The following is a 14,266-nucleotide window of genomic DNA, read 5'->3' as shown; positions in this document are numbered from 1 at the left end:
GGCAAGTCACTTTAAGAAGTTCCTATGCCTCATTTCAGAGGTTTATGAAACCAAATGATCACATTTCTTGCTTAGAGGGAAATGAGATGGTATCTTTAAGTGAGGTAAATAAAGGAAGAGAAAGTGTTACCGAGTGGGATTTTTTTTTCTATTAAATTTTTATGTTCATTGTAGCCATGGGTTCTTCTTTGCCTCTTCCGGTGGCCCAGCCAGTGACCACAGCCACTGCTTCAGAAACCGCCTCAGGACAGAAGATTGCGGTGCCAGCGACATCACATCATTTTTGCTTCTCAATAGACTTAAGGAGTATCCATGATTTGGAAGCTGGTTTTCCAATCAACTGTATGTTAAGGTGTGATACGATTTTGTTTCAAAGTATTCTTTTCTGAAGAGCAGTGCCTTTTCTCTACTTGGGAGTTTCAGAGGGAGAAACATCACCGGAGAAGTTAGAACATTCGTTAAACCCTGTGGACTGAAAAAGCCTGCAAGGTTCTGTCCTCATGAGTTCGAATTTCAACAAGGGTGCGTTGGTGGCATTGGTGGTATGAGAGGTGGTGATAATTGTAGGTGCTGGTGATAATTTACTACTGCTTCTATTCAAAGAGAGTGACTCTTAAAATGTGTTGTTTCAGAAGGTCACCTGGGTGGCTCAGTTAGTTAAGCGTACGACTTCAGCTCAGGTCACAATCTCACACTTCGTGGGTTCGAGTGCCACATCAGACTCTGTGCCGACAGCTCGGAGCCTACAGCCTGCTTCGGATTCTGTGTCTTCCTCTCTCTCTGCCCCTCCCCCTCTTGTGCTCTGTGTCTCTCTGTCTCTCAAAAATGAATAAACGTTAAAAAAAATGGGAAAAAACATTGTTTCTAGAAAAGGTGTCACGGCAAATTCAGGGAAGTGTAATATCTTGTTTTTCTATGAAACTGTATTATAATGGGAAGTTGTATCTCTACTACTTGATAAATGAGACTCTGAGAACCATCCTTAATGGGTTGCACGTGGAATGTGTCTACCCTGTTCCATATAAAGAATTGAACTACTTATATATTTCAGTCAGTTAAATGGCTCTACTCAATAGCCTATTATTAACAATAATACATTTTCATAAACCTTCTGGTTGAAATGTATATCAAATGTAATATATTAATGTGTTTTAGTTGGGAGTGGTTAGTTGTTCCTTACAGATTTCTTCAGAGCAAGCACTAGCCTTTCTAACAAAGTTGGTGCTCTTGATGCAACTAAAATGAGAAAATCTTTCTGTCATCTTGGACTGCCGTTTCCAGGAACGTCCACAGCTACGCACTGCTTCCTGCTGGTATTTGAGGCATACGTGCCTTTTAAATGCATAAGTTAACTCATACTTGTATCTACTCCTTCATGTCTTAGATTCCTCTCCAGCTCTATCCAGAATCCTCTCAGCTTGGATGTGAACGATGTACAAAATCAAAGGGACCCAGCACTGGGTGTGACTGTGAATTCACAGAATGGCATTGTTTCCATCACAGCTTAAGTTGTACTGTTTACCTCTTCTCAGAGGCTGAGAATAATTATTAATATGTTATTTGAAAATTGAGGGAGAAAAAGCTTGTCTCTAACAGAGCTTTTCTCAAAGGGTTTATAAAACCTCTCTTAAAATTGTTTTTAGAAAAAGAATTGTTACTAGTATTTCTACTCTTTTTGTCTTCCTCTGTTTTTAATTTATTTAATTTATTTTGATTTTATTTATTTAGAGAGAGCACGAGCAGGGCAGAGGTGCAGAGGGAGAGAGAGAGAATTTCAAGCAGGTTCCAGGCTCAGCGTGGATCCCAACATGGCGCTCCATCCCATGACCCTGGGATCATCACCTGAGCTGAAATCAGGAGTCAGACGCTCAACCGACTGAGTCATGCAGGCGCCCCTATCCCTCTACTTTTTTAACTGAGATCTCTTTTCTGCTGCTACTAGAGAATGTGATCTTAGGGTACCTAGAGATAGTGTTGGCTAGAAGCATAGAAATATCGAGGTGATCTACAGTTAGAAGCTGTGAGGGGGAAGCCTTGTACTAGCCCCCTTCGCAGGCATGCATCCTAGTTTTTGTGTCTTCCTTTCTTCACAGAAACCACACCTGATTAAATGGGAGCATGTCTGACTACTGCTGAACTTACTCTATGCCAAAAAGCGCTTATTTTTGCTGGGAGGGCAGAGATGAAAAACACAGGAGCCATGCCCCCAAGGGACTCCTGGACAAAGGGCAGCTTGGTCTTTGTTTGGCGTCACTGTCATTCCTAAATTTTAGAGTCATTGGGAGTGTATGAGAATGATTCTCTCTTCCTTTTTCGGTGTTACAGCCTTCACAATACGAGACTTCTTCTTGCCCTCAAGTTCATCTTAAGATTGCTTATAAAGCAGCTTTGGGAACTAGTGCTATATACACATAATGCATTTCCTCTGGAATTGCTGACAATATTTGCAGAATTTTAAAGTTGATGACAGGATTAGAACCACAATGTATTTGTACCATTTACGTATTCTAAAAATTCTATTTGTTATATTTATATTTATACAAATATATTTATATTTATATTTGTTCTATTTTATCCTTAAAAAAAAAACAGATTAGAAGTCTCATCTGTAACCTGTATCATAGGTTGTTTTTTTTTTGTTTGTTTTTTGTTTTTTTTCTAAATTCTAGGTACTCCTATCCATTCTTTGGTAGTGCAGCTCCTATTATGACAAATCCTCCTGTAGAAGTTCGCAAAAACATGGAAGTTTTTCTTCCACAGTCTTACTGTGCATTTGACTTTGCAACTATGCCTCAACAGCTGCAGGATACCTTCTTAAGGTAACGTAAATATGGTGTGTATGACACGAAGCCACTCTTGAAAATGCGTATCTTGTTACTGACGAGGAATTTCTAGAGATTTAGATCCACAGCAGTTAATGCATCTGATAACTTGGACACACACGTATTAGTAATGTAATTAGTAATGTCCGTGACGTGGGTGCTTCTGCTCTGAAGTTTTATGAAGTTATGGAGACCCTTCGCAGACTTTCATATCTTATTTGTCTGAATTTGGAGGTTAGAACTGTGTTAAATACCATCTGTGAGTAAGGAAGACGATTTGAAAGACTACTGTCTTGTTTTTCATAATATGTGAAGATCAGTAGGAACAAGCTATTTAGGTTTATCACGGATGCACCAGTTGACTGTAGTGAATTGGTTGCTTTTTCTGTTGCCTCATCTGTATAAAATGAAGGTGTTATTAATGCACCTATCTGAAATGGATTTGTGAAGAAAAAGATCTGAAACGTCTTTTTACTCAATTCAAGTGTGTATATTATTTTACAAGGAGGAAGGAAGAGTAAAAAATAGCACTTCGTGGGTTTTCTTTATTGCACAGAAAGAGGTGTAGAAACTGTAATGGTATTTTCTGTTTGTTACCCGTGGAATGGAACCTTTCCGACCCAGGTAACAGAAACATCTTGGTGCTTGGGGAACTCAAAGATCTCCTACTGACTTGGTTCAGAAATGATAAGATATGAACACTTGTTTTCTCTTCCTTAGGATTCCACTGCTGGTTGAATTATGGCACAAGGACAAAATGAGTAAAGATTTACTCCTGGGAATCGCCAGGATCCAGCTTTCTAACGTCTTGTCTTCAGAAAAAACTCGCTTTTTAGGTTCCAGTGGTGAACAGTGTTGGCGTCAGACGTACAGTGAAAGTGTGCCTTTTATAGCAGCACAGGGGTAACGGATTTCCCAAAATGGCCATAGCCTGCTTTTTGTTCTCATTGGCTGGGTACAGCCTTACGCGTCCCTGTCATCTTGGTGGTGATGGTTCTTCTTTGACCTCGGGGGGCTGTATTGTAATTGGCTTTTTAGCACTCTTTACCTTTCTGATCCCACTGTACCCTCTAAGACTCTTAACACGTAGGATCTTAAATGTTTCCCTCCTCTCTGTTAAGCCTGACGGTTTTAATTTCCCACTATGTTGTTTGTTTGTGTGTTTAGTAATTCCAGGTCAGATTTATAATGTCTTTTTATATTATTTTGCTTTGGGAATGACTGTTTTTCTACTTGAAAATATTTTACTTTTGCTTCAAATCTATTTTCTGAGAATGTTACAAATGTTTGGCACTTTTAAAAAATGAGTATGGTTTCTATGCCCTGGAATCTGGTGCCACCATGGAAAACTGAAGTTTACATACCTTACACAAAATACATCTGTTTTATTTATTTTAATTTTTTTTTAATGTTTATTTGTGAGAGAGAGAGAGAGACAGACACACACAGAGTGAGTGGGGGAGGGGCAGAGAGAGAGCGAGACACAGAATCCAAAGCAGACTCCAGGCTCTGAGCTGTCAGCACATAGCCTGATGTGGGGCTTGAACTCCCGAACTGTGAGATCGTAACCCGAGCCGTAGTCAGATGCTTAACCGACTGAGCCACCCTAGGCGCCCCAAAATACATCTATTTTAAATACGTCTTTTTAAATTTAGCAGTAGAAATTTAAATACACTTTAAAATTATACATCACATGCCTTGGTTTTTGAAGCATAATTAGAATGTACAAAGAAATCAGGCTCAGTAAAAAGCTGAGATCTAAAAGTAGTATTTAAATCCCTTCCTTTGCTCTTCCCCATCTATAGTCCCTTCCAGAGAGCAAAGAATTAGTAAAACTTTTATTCACTTGGAGGATCTGGCAACAGGTGTCTTAGAGAAGCACATCTTCTGGTGAACTGAAAATTCTTCCAAAAATCCCATTCTTTTGTCGCATTACGTAGAACACAATGAAAATTATTAAATCATTCCTAGTTATTTTAAATCTGTTGGTTATGAAGATGAACTTGTGTTGCCCTGCTCTGTAGACAGAGAAGTTTTAGGAGACTTAGTGCTTTGGTGTATTTTATTAATTTCTTCTAAAAGTTGTGAGATTAGACGAAAATGTAAAAATGATTATTAAGAGTTTATTTGTGTGGGTTCCAGTCATTGAAGTTTTTGCTTGACCAAGGCTTTATGGAATAGATTTTAGACAAGGCCACGTTTCTTGTAGGCAAGACTGTATTTTCCTCTGATGTTCTGGTAAATGCTATATGCAGCTGTACGAGACAGATGCTCTTTATGATAAAAATAACATATAATTATCCTATTTTTAGGAATTACCCTGAGGCAGTGCTCACATCCAGTAAAAGATTTATGTACAAGTGCTTCATCCCGGGAAAATAGTAGAGTAAGAATTCAGAAGAATCTACATAATCAAGAGTAGGAAAATTAGTTTTTGTCTTAATTTTACTGTGTAATTTTATTAGTATATTTTACAGGCATTAAAACTTAAACATTTTTGAATGAAGGTTGATGACATGAGAAAATGCTCCAGATGTACATGGAGAAAAAGGGACAATGTGTATCTGCATGTGTATCTGCACATACGTAAAACAGAAGAGAGGAAGGAAATGAAAGTTTAGCAGTGATTACCTTTGGGCAGTAAGAGTTTAAATTTCTCCAAATAATCTATAGCTAATGTAGGTCTTCTTGTAGTAAACGTAGGTCTGTATGTAAGAGTTCCGTGATCAGGTAAAATGCATATATGGAAGGTCTCGAGGTTTGAGTAGTGCAAGTGTCAGATACAAGAAGTGTGACCTACTCAGTGCTGTAACGTTGGGGAAATAAAAGGAAAAATCATAGTGTTTCCACAAATTTTAAAGTATTTCTGACTTCATGTGTAGGTCAAACAACAGGATAATGGATCTTTCTTACACAGTAACTCTAGAAGATTATGGACTAGTAAAAATGCGTGAGATTCTTGTATCTGATTCATCTCAGGTAAGTAACAGTGAATGTGAAACAACATGACTGTAGTGGATCCAATGCATTGTGTGTATGAGTGTGTTTGTTTCAATATGTTTTCATTCACGTCTTAGGGTTTATCTACTGGGCAACAGAAGGCATGTTCCCTTCCTCCAGCACCTTGTCCTTCAGAAATCCAGACAGAGCCTCGAGAAACCTTAGAATACAAAGCAGCACTAGAGCTAGAAATGTGGAAAGAGATGCAGGAGGACATTTTCGAAAATCAGGTTACCTTTTAAATGTTACTTTGAAACCTTTTTTTTTTTATTGGTTTACTTAGAATATTTTTCTTCTCCATAGTAGACTTTTTTTTTTTTTCTCTCTATTCCACGGGTACCCTGTCTAGCCCTCTTAATAGCAAGAATACTTTACTCTGAGAGAAAAACAGAATAAAAAAATAACTCGATAAATGATAGTTTGGCAGAAGCCATGCAGAAGGATCCCCTTGTCTATGACTTCTGGACAAAATTGGGACTGAAGGTTCGAAGTCAGTGTTTGAGAAAGTGAACATTTAATTTCAGGCCCTCGTTTACCATATCATCCTGGAGACTAGAACCATCTCTCTTTACACAATAAAGAGAGAAAACAGGTCTTCACTTCAGTTTAAAAACATTTTTTTTACATTTTATTTATTTTTGAGAGAGAGAGAGAGAGAGAGAGAGAGAGCGAGAGCGTGCACAAGCAAGCAGGGGATGGCCACAGAGAGAGGGAGACACAGAATCCGAAGCAGGCTCCAGGCTCCGAGCTGTCAGCACAGAGCCCCACACAGGGCTCAAACCCACGAACTGTGAGATCATGACCTGAGCCCAAGTCAGATGCTCAACCGACTGAGCCACTCAGGCGCCCCATTTTAGTTTATACTCTTGTGTGTATCTCTTGCTTCAGGCATTCTCTTTGGTTTGTTTTAAGAATAAAAGAGGAGGTCTGAAGGAAACATACTGGTGATCAGTAGTATTTAACAGAGAACGACTGATTTGTGTGTTTGAAATATTGATGTGCTTTTTGTGACTTTTTCTTCCTTGTGTAGCTAAAGCAGAAGGAATTGGCTCATATGCAGGCTCTTGCAGAGGAATGGAAGAAAAGAGACCGAGAAAGAGAATCACTCGTAAAGAAAAAGGTAATAACTTTTATAGGAAATCTGTGGGGTAACAAAGTACAACGATTGTATACTGTTTTGGATAAACTGAATGGATGGGTCAGGAGTAGGAGGAAGGCCTTTCTCTCTAAGGTATTGGCTGCTTTTTTGATTTTGAACCCTGCAAATGTATTATTTGTTCAAAAAATGAATACTCTAGGAAAAAAGCCTACCTCTGTATGAAAAAAGAAGATAGCACCTTTTAATCTGTTGCTAATCAGATGCTAATAAAAAAGCATCGAGAACTTGGAAGGTAATTTTAAGAATTTAATCCTGGAATAAATGACATCTTTAAAAATGAGACCATCTGATCTTACTCCAAAAAGCAAAAGTTCAGTACTTACCTATTTACACTTAAGTTATTGAGTAAAACAAAAACCCTGAAAATAACACTTCAAATACTGAAATTAAACTCTCATACGAGTGGTTAATGACATAGCTACAAACAGGAGAAGATAACCAATGGCAGGATGGCTTACTGCCCTCCACCAAGAGACTGGAGCAGGATGCAGACTAGAATATTTTCGAAAGTTATTTTCAGGGCTCTGACCAACCAGTTACATTTAATACGTAATTATTGGCACACTTAGGTTTTTTTTACTTGTTTTTTGCTATGCTTGGGTTTAAATCTGTTTTTTGTTGCTTTTCCATTGTTCCATCGTTTCTTAGTTTTTTTTTTAATTTTTTTAATGTTTATTTTTGAGAGAGAGAGGGAGACACACACACACACAGAATGCAAGTGGGGGAGGGGCAGAGAGCGAAGGAGACACAGAATCTGAAGCAGGCTGCAGGCTCTGAGCTGTCAGCACAGAGCCCTACATGGGGCTTGAACCCATGAACCGCAAGATCGTGACCTGAGCTGAAGTCAGATACTGACCCACCCAGGTGCCAGGTGCCTTCTCTTAGTTCTTTTTTTTTTTTTTTTTTTTTTTTTTTTTTTTTTTTGGTCTTTTCCTGCTTTCTTTTGGATTCATTGACTTTTCTTATGATCCCATTTTATTTTTACTATTGCTTTATTACCAGTGTCTGTTTCATTGCTTTTTGGGAGGGTTGCTTTAAGGTTTAAAATATTCAGTTTTAACTTATTATTAGCACACAACTACTACTATTATTATAATTAATTATTGATGCTAATAATGCTATTATACCGTATCACGTGTAGTGTAATAAGTTTACATCAGTGTTTATCAGGCATGTGTTCTTTGTGTTGATACCATCATACATTTTGCTTCTCCATAAATTATCCTAAAATATATTTTTGCTTTTAAGAGTTAGTTTTTATTTTTATTATTATTTTTTTTAATTTATTTTTGAGACAGGGAGAGACAGAGCATGAACAGGGGAGGGTCAGAGAGAGGGAGACACAGAATCTGAAACAGGCTCCAGGCTCTGAGCTGTCAGCACAGAGCCCGACGCGGGGCTGGAACTCACGGACCTTGAGATCATGACCTGAGCTGAAGTCAGCCGCCCAACTGACTGAGCCACCCAGGCACCCCAAGAGTTAGTTTTTAAAGAAAACTTTGAAGCAAAAGCCTCTTTTATTAACCACATAAATAACATTTCTTGTAGTTTGGGTCTGATGGCGATATGTGCTGTTAGCTTTTGCTTGAAGAAGTGTTTATCTCTCATTTTGAAATAAATATATTTTCACTGGGTATAGAATTCTGGGTTGACAGCTTTTTGTTTCAATCTGTAAAGTTGTTACATTAGCATTTTGGCTTGTTTCGTTCTTGATGGAAAAATCTGCTGGCCTTGTTATCTTGGCCCTCTATCTCTGTAAGGTCTCTTTTTTCCTCTCACTTGGTTTAAGATTTTTTTTTCTTGATCCCTAGTTTTCAGCATTAGGAATTTGATGGGCCTTGTGATTCTGTGTGTGTGTGTGTATGTGTGTGTGTGTGTGTGTTTATGTGCACCCTGCTTGGAGTCTTGGAGCTGCTTTGGTTATAGGGTTTTATCAAGCTTGGAACATTTTGGGTTTTTATTGCTGAAAATTTTTTCCTGTGTCTCTTTCTCCTCTCCTGATTAGAGTCCAGCGTGCATGTATTGTACTACTTCATATTGTCTCAGAGAGAATTGAATTATTTTTTAAGTCTTTTTTTTCCTCTCACTGCTTCACCTTGGATATATTTTATTGCTGTGACTTCCGGTTGACCATTGGTTCTTCTGAAGGGTCTGATTTGCCACAAATCCAATTCAGCACAATGTTTCCTTTCATATACTGTATTTTTCATCTCTGTAAGGTTCACTTAGGCCTTTTCCTTTTTTTTAAGCACTTTTCCTCATGTTCGTGTTTTCCTTTACATTCTTGAGTATCTGGAATATATTTACAATACGTTATCTACTAGTTACAACATGCGTGTCATTTTGAGGTCTCTTTCTTTTGTTTTTTTCATCTGGTTATGGGGGACGATTTTATATTACTTTGAATGACTGGTAATTTTTTCTTAGATGCCAGAAATTGTGAAGTTGACATTGTTGATTTCTGGATCTTGGTGTGTGAGGTTATTTGGGTTGAGTTTGATCCTTTTGAGTTTTGCTAGGGCAAACTGAGAAGAGCCTGTAGCCGTGGGCTGTATGGTAAGATGCCTAGCATATGACAATCTCTCCCCTCCGACCAGGAGGAATGCCCACTATTCTTATTCCTGACTGAGCTCTGGGAATGCTGTATCTTCGAACTTTCCACTGGTACTTTACCTAGCCTCACAGGGCCTCTTTAGTCTCCTCTCTGCTGCCTCAACTCAGCAAGATTGAGAGGCTCTGCTGGGTGTCCCCTTCTCTGAGCCTTAGTCTGGAAAATGCTAGAGTTATTGTAGGGCTGGACTCATTCATCTCTGCTCTGTCAGTGGTGATGGTCCTGTGCTGCCCATTCTCCAATGTATAAACACAGTTGTTTCGTGTATATCGTTCCATTTGTGTTTGTAGAGGAGGGCAGGTAGTCTTTTACGAGTAGACCAAGCAGAAGTCCCCAAGGCCTTGGACTTTCAAATAACTGTTTCAATTTTATCGCCCTTAATTCACAACCATTAAAAATTTGAAAAACCAGGGGCGCCTGGGTGGCGCAGTCGGTTGAGCGTCCAACTTCAGCCAGGTCATGATCTCGCGGTCCTTGAGTTCGAGCCCCGCGTCAGGCTCTGGGCTGATGGCTCGGAGCCTGGAGCCTGTTTCCGATTCTGTGTCTCCCTCTCTCTCTGCCCCTCCCCGGTTCATGCTCTGTCTCTCTCTGTCCCAAAAATAAATGAAAAAAACGTTGAAAAAAAAAATTTTTTTTTAAAATTTGAAAAACCAGTGGGTTAAAAAAAAAAAAATCTAAAAAAAGAAAAAGTTAACAGTACTCCAAACCATCCATTCTTAAGAAGTGTTCAAATAACCAAACTTTAAAAACTAGAGGCCCTCACACATATTTAAGCAATACACTAGTTTTCCTTAAATGTGTCTTTTATATTAAGTTGGATTTACAGTTCTCAGGTATCCTTTATTCATTGAATCTGAGTGAGCTATCAAATATTTAATTTTTTAGAATTTTTCATTTAGCTTTTAAGGTAAGCAGAGTTTATTGTGGAACCATTTTTTTTTTAATGCTTTTGAAGAGTTCCTGTGTTAAGTTTTGCAAAAGTCAAATCAGAAAAACTTTCTTAGTTAATATTTTGACAGATCCAACTTGTGCCATAATTGATCTTTCTATTGCAAAAAGAAAACAAAACAGTGTCTGTATAATAGTTGAAAAAAAACTCAAAGTAATTTTTGCTTGGTTGTCATTTTGATAATTATCTTGTCGGTTACCATCGTATACAATTTCTCCCACCATTTCAGCTTGAATTGTCTATTTCTTGACTAGTTTATAATAACTCTGCTTAGAAAATGAAATACGAAGGGTACCTGGGTGGCTCTGTCAGTTAAGTATCTAACTTGATTTTGGCTCAGATCATGATCTCACAGTTGATGAGTTCGAGCCCCACAATGGGGTCTGTGCTGAGAGTGTAGAGCCTGCCTAGGATTCTCTCTCACCCTCTCTGTCTGTCCCTTCCCTGCTCACATGCTCACTCTCCCAAACTAAATAAATACTAAAAAAAAAAAAAGAAAAGAAAAGAAAAAGGAATATGAGGTCTGTCTAGTAAGTGGCTATTTGAATTAGTCTTGTCAAAAACTTGATAGGATTGCTGATTTTTTTCCAACCTAAATACATTTGAGAGTAACAACTCATCCAGCACAATGTGTGCCCTGTCGTGTAAGAATATGGTCAGCTAGGATGTGATCCATTTCCTAAAACTTCATAAGCCACTGTAAAATTGATTAATTGGGGAGAAAAAAAGCAGGGTTTCCCTCAATAGGATGAAATCTTTTCAAGCTAAATTCTCTGAGAATCCCCGTGTGATTACTACATCTACAGTGTATATGCCTTTTCTGTTGATTTATTTTCACTTTATTTACCTGATTGTTTTAAAACAACGTATAACTTCTTCAGTACTTGGAAAACTTATCTGAAGGAGTCTCAGTAATATTGGTGGAACAGCATGCAGTCATCTAAATTTACTTCTGCTCTTTAGCACACAAGGAGTTAATAGCAAAATGGAGCTCATCTACTATGAGGAGGTTTGTCCTGCCTGACAAGGTGCTAACTAGTTAACAGCCCACCAATTCAGGAAGCAGTAGTGAAGGGATATATATATAGTAAATAAAATTACATCTAGTTAGACTCACGTATGTTAGTATTTCATAGTAAGTTAATATTTTAAGCTTATGTGTACCTAATGATTTGTATCATGGTGGGGGGCGGTTATTAATCTATCAGTGTTTTTTGGTCATCTTTGGAACCAGTGTGGAAGGATTATTTTAACTATGAAAGAGCAGATTATTTTTGTGGAATATTTTCTTTTCATAAAATAATGCATCCTCTGGTGTTACACATAAACTTTTTTCCCAAAAAATGAAGCTTTAGTTAACCTTGAAGCAATTAATAGTCCACCAGCTCATTTGGGGCCTTTGGGGTCAAGTGAAATATTTGTAACTGTACCAAATCTGTATTTTCAGAAACCAGTGTCCTGGAAATGACCTGGTTGTCCAGATTGACATGCTAAACCCAGTGACAGTTGAAGACAAATTCATTACTTGACAAACTTAGGACTATAACATTTCTGGTCCTGTGTGGCCTTCCATATAGCTGAGATCATGTTTGTTCTGTCTTCTACATGACTTCCCATCAGATGGCTGAAGATTGCTATCATATACCTACCAAGAAGGAAGACCTCAGTTCTGCATTAGGGAATAGGAGGAAGTGTTTCATGGATAAGATCATGCTTCCACTTTGATAAAGATTAGTAGATACTACCACAGAGACTCCAAGGGAATTCCAAACAAAGAAGTTGGAAATAGGCTCAGCATTAAGGAAATTGTAGGTAGCTTGATATAGGAAGAAGGGAAGAGAAGTCTCAAGAAATAAGGTGGAGACGTCTATGGCATGTAAATGATCTTCTGTTTCATTTTGAGGAGATTAGACTTGATCCCGTAGACGTTCTCAGCCAGGGTTTCCTGGGAGAATTAAGCCATAATGCCTGCCAGTGGGCACTGTTGCTGGTGGATTCACTTCCTCCTGTGCTTCAGCAATGGTAGATTTGTGTGCCATTAAAGAGAACATGGAGAAAATAATCAGTTAGATCATTTTTTATGTTCTATGGTTCAGATGATAAAACCTAATTGGGAAAGGTAGAAATTTGATAAACTTATTTTTTAAATGAAGATTTTTATGTAAGAGAATAAGGAAGTGAGATCTTCATTTTAGAACAGTTGTTGCAGAATAGAGGAGTATGGATCCAAAGTCAGGAAGGCCAGGGAAGCAATAATGAGCTGTAAAAGAAAATAAAGGCTGAACAGGAATAGCCATGATAAGATGAAGGAGGAAAGACGAACAGGAGCTAGAGAAATGGTTACGGAGGTTTAAGGTCTCAAGCCTTAAGGGATATTCAGTGCTACCCTCGCATCCTACTGCTTTCCCTAATCAATTCCTTCTCTTCCCAGAGCGGTTCTCAGCCAACCCTCCCTCATCCTCACCTGATTGGATCTTTCCCTTTCTCAAACATTTCCTCAACTTGACTCCCCTTCCTATACTTTCCTACTCTTCTACTGAATTCACTGGTCTCCCCTTGGCAATTTTCATGCCGGAACTTTTTTTTCCCCCCCTCAGCCTCTGCTGGCTTTATTGGCTTGCCCCAAAGCCCAGTCCTTGAACCTCTTTTCTGTTTTTACACTTCTTCAAGTATTCTCATCCACTTTCTTAGCATCATATACAAGTTAAACACAGTTATTCACTGTGTGTGTGTGTGTGTGTGTGTGTGTGTATCTCCAACCTCTTCACTGGACTCTACATTTGGTTGTTCTGGTGCCTGTACTACACTGCCAACTGATTCTCTGCTAAGCAAATCAAAGGGAGCTTGTCTAGAGACAGGCTCTTTGTCTCCCTCCTGTATAAATTTGTTCCTGTTGATCCCCATCTTAATAAATGGCAATACCTTTTACTGAGCTCCTCAGGCTACAAGGCAAGTTACCCTTGACTCTGTTTCGTTCCACATCTAGTTTGTCAGCAAATTCTCTTGACTCTGTATTGAGTACAGATTCTGGAAACGAACCACTTTCAGCCACCTTCTTCACTACTTACCTTAGTTTAAATATTCCTGATCTCTTTTCTAGATGACTACAGTTACTTCTTAACTCAGAATTCTGTCCTCTTTCCTGACCCCGGTAGCTTGTTAAATCCATATCCACCAAGGTTGAGACTTTTAAACCAAAAGTCAGATTATGTACTCTTCTGCTTAAAACCTCTCCTACTCATTACGCATAGAATAAAACTCCTGTTTCTTACCAGGTCCTACACGGCCTTATGTGATCTATGTACTAGCTTCCTTTGTGACCTCATTTCTGTCAGCCTTCTATTCACATAGTCTGTTCTCACCAACCTGGCCTCTCTGTAGTTCCTCAGACATGCTCCCTAAGTCCCCCTCAGGATCTATAGAAGACTCTTTTGTTAGAGGCACTGTCTGGTCTCTGTTCAAAATAGTCTGAGTGAGGCCTTCTCTGATCATTCTGTCTTAAATAGGCCTTCTTCTGCCCCCAGGAGCTAATTATATGCTCGTTCTGCTTGTTTTCATCCTAGTATTTACTTAGAATTATGTTAAACATCCACTTCTATTTTCATAGTTTGTCTTCCCTCAGAATATAGGTTCACAAGACTTTGTTTTACCCACATCTCCTAGGTATTCAATAGGTATTTGTTATTGAAATGATTATGATCTCAGGTTTTTACTCACTTTTGAGT

General features: G+C 38.5%; 1 protein-coding gene and 1 long non-coding RNA gene across 3 annotated transcripts in view; one reads left to right on the top strand and one right to left on the bottom strand.

Moving 5' to 3' along the window:
• CEP120 (centrosomal protein 120) overlaps window positions 1–14,266 on the top strand; it is a 76,453-nt gene that overhangs the window by 23,966 nt on the left and 38,221 nt on the right. For both annotated transcript variants that reach the window (XM_027076816.2, XM_027076818.2), the window contains exons 10-15: window positions 175–352; window positions 2,670–2,819; window positions 3,543–3,725; window positions 5,705–5,801; window positions 5,900–6,052; window positions 6,853–6,942. In XM_027076816.2, the coding sequence (XP_026932617.1) occupies window positions 175–352; window positions 2,670–2,819; window positions 3,543–3,725; window positions 5,705–5,801; window positions 5,900–6,052; window positions 6,853–6,942 (851 nt within the window). The remainder of the gene's footprint in view (window positions 1–174; window positions 353–2,669; window positions 2,820–3,542; window positions 3,726–5,704; window positions 5,802–5,899; window positions 6,053–6,852; window positions 6,943–14,266) is intronic.
• LOC113604515 (uncharacterized) lies at window positions 8,050–13,807 on the bottom strand. Its single transcript, XR_003426467.2, has 3 exons — window positions 13,610–13,807; window positions 12,191–12,547; window positions 8,050–9,273 (listed from the first exon to the last, which is right to left on the bottom strand). It is a non-coding gene; the product is annotated as an uncharacterized LOC113604515 (long non-coding RNA).

This window comes from Acinonyx jubatus, chromosome A1, assembly GCF_027475565.1.
Source record: "Acinonyx jubatus isolate Ajub_Pintada_27869175 chromosome A1, VMU_Ajub_asm_v1.0, whole genome shotgun sequence".
In the NCBI taxonomy this organism is placed as follows: Eukaryota; Metazoa; Chordata; class Mammalia; order Carnivora; family Felidae; genus Acinonyx; species Acinonyx jubatus.
The sequence above is the reverse complement of the archived record's forward strand: the minus strand, read 5'-3'. Positions and strand labels throughout refer to the sequence as shown.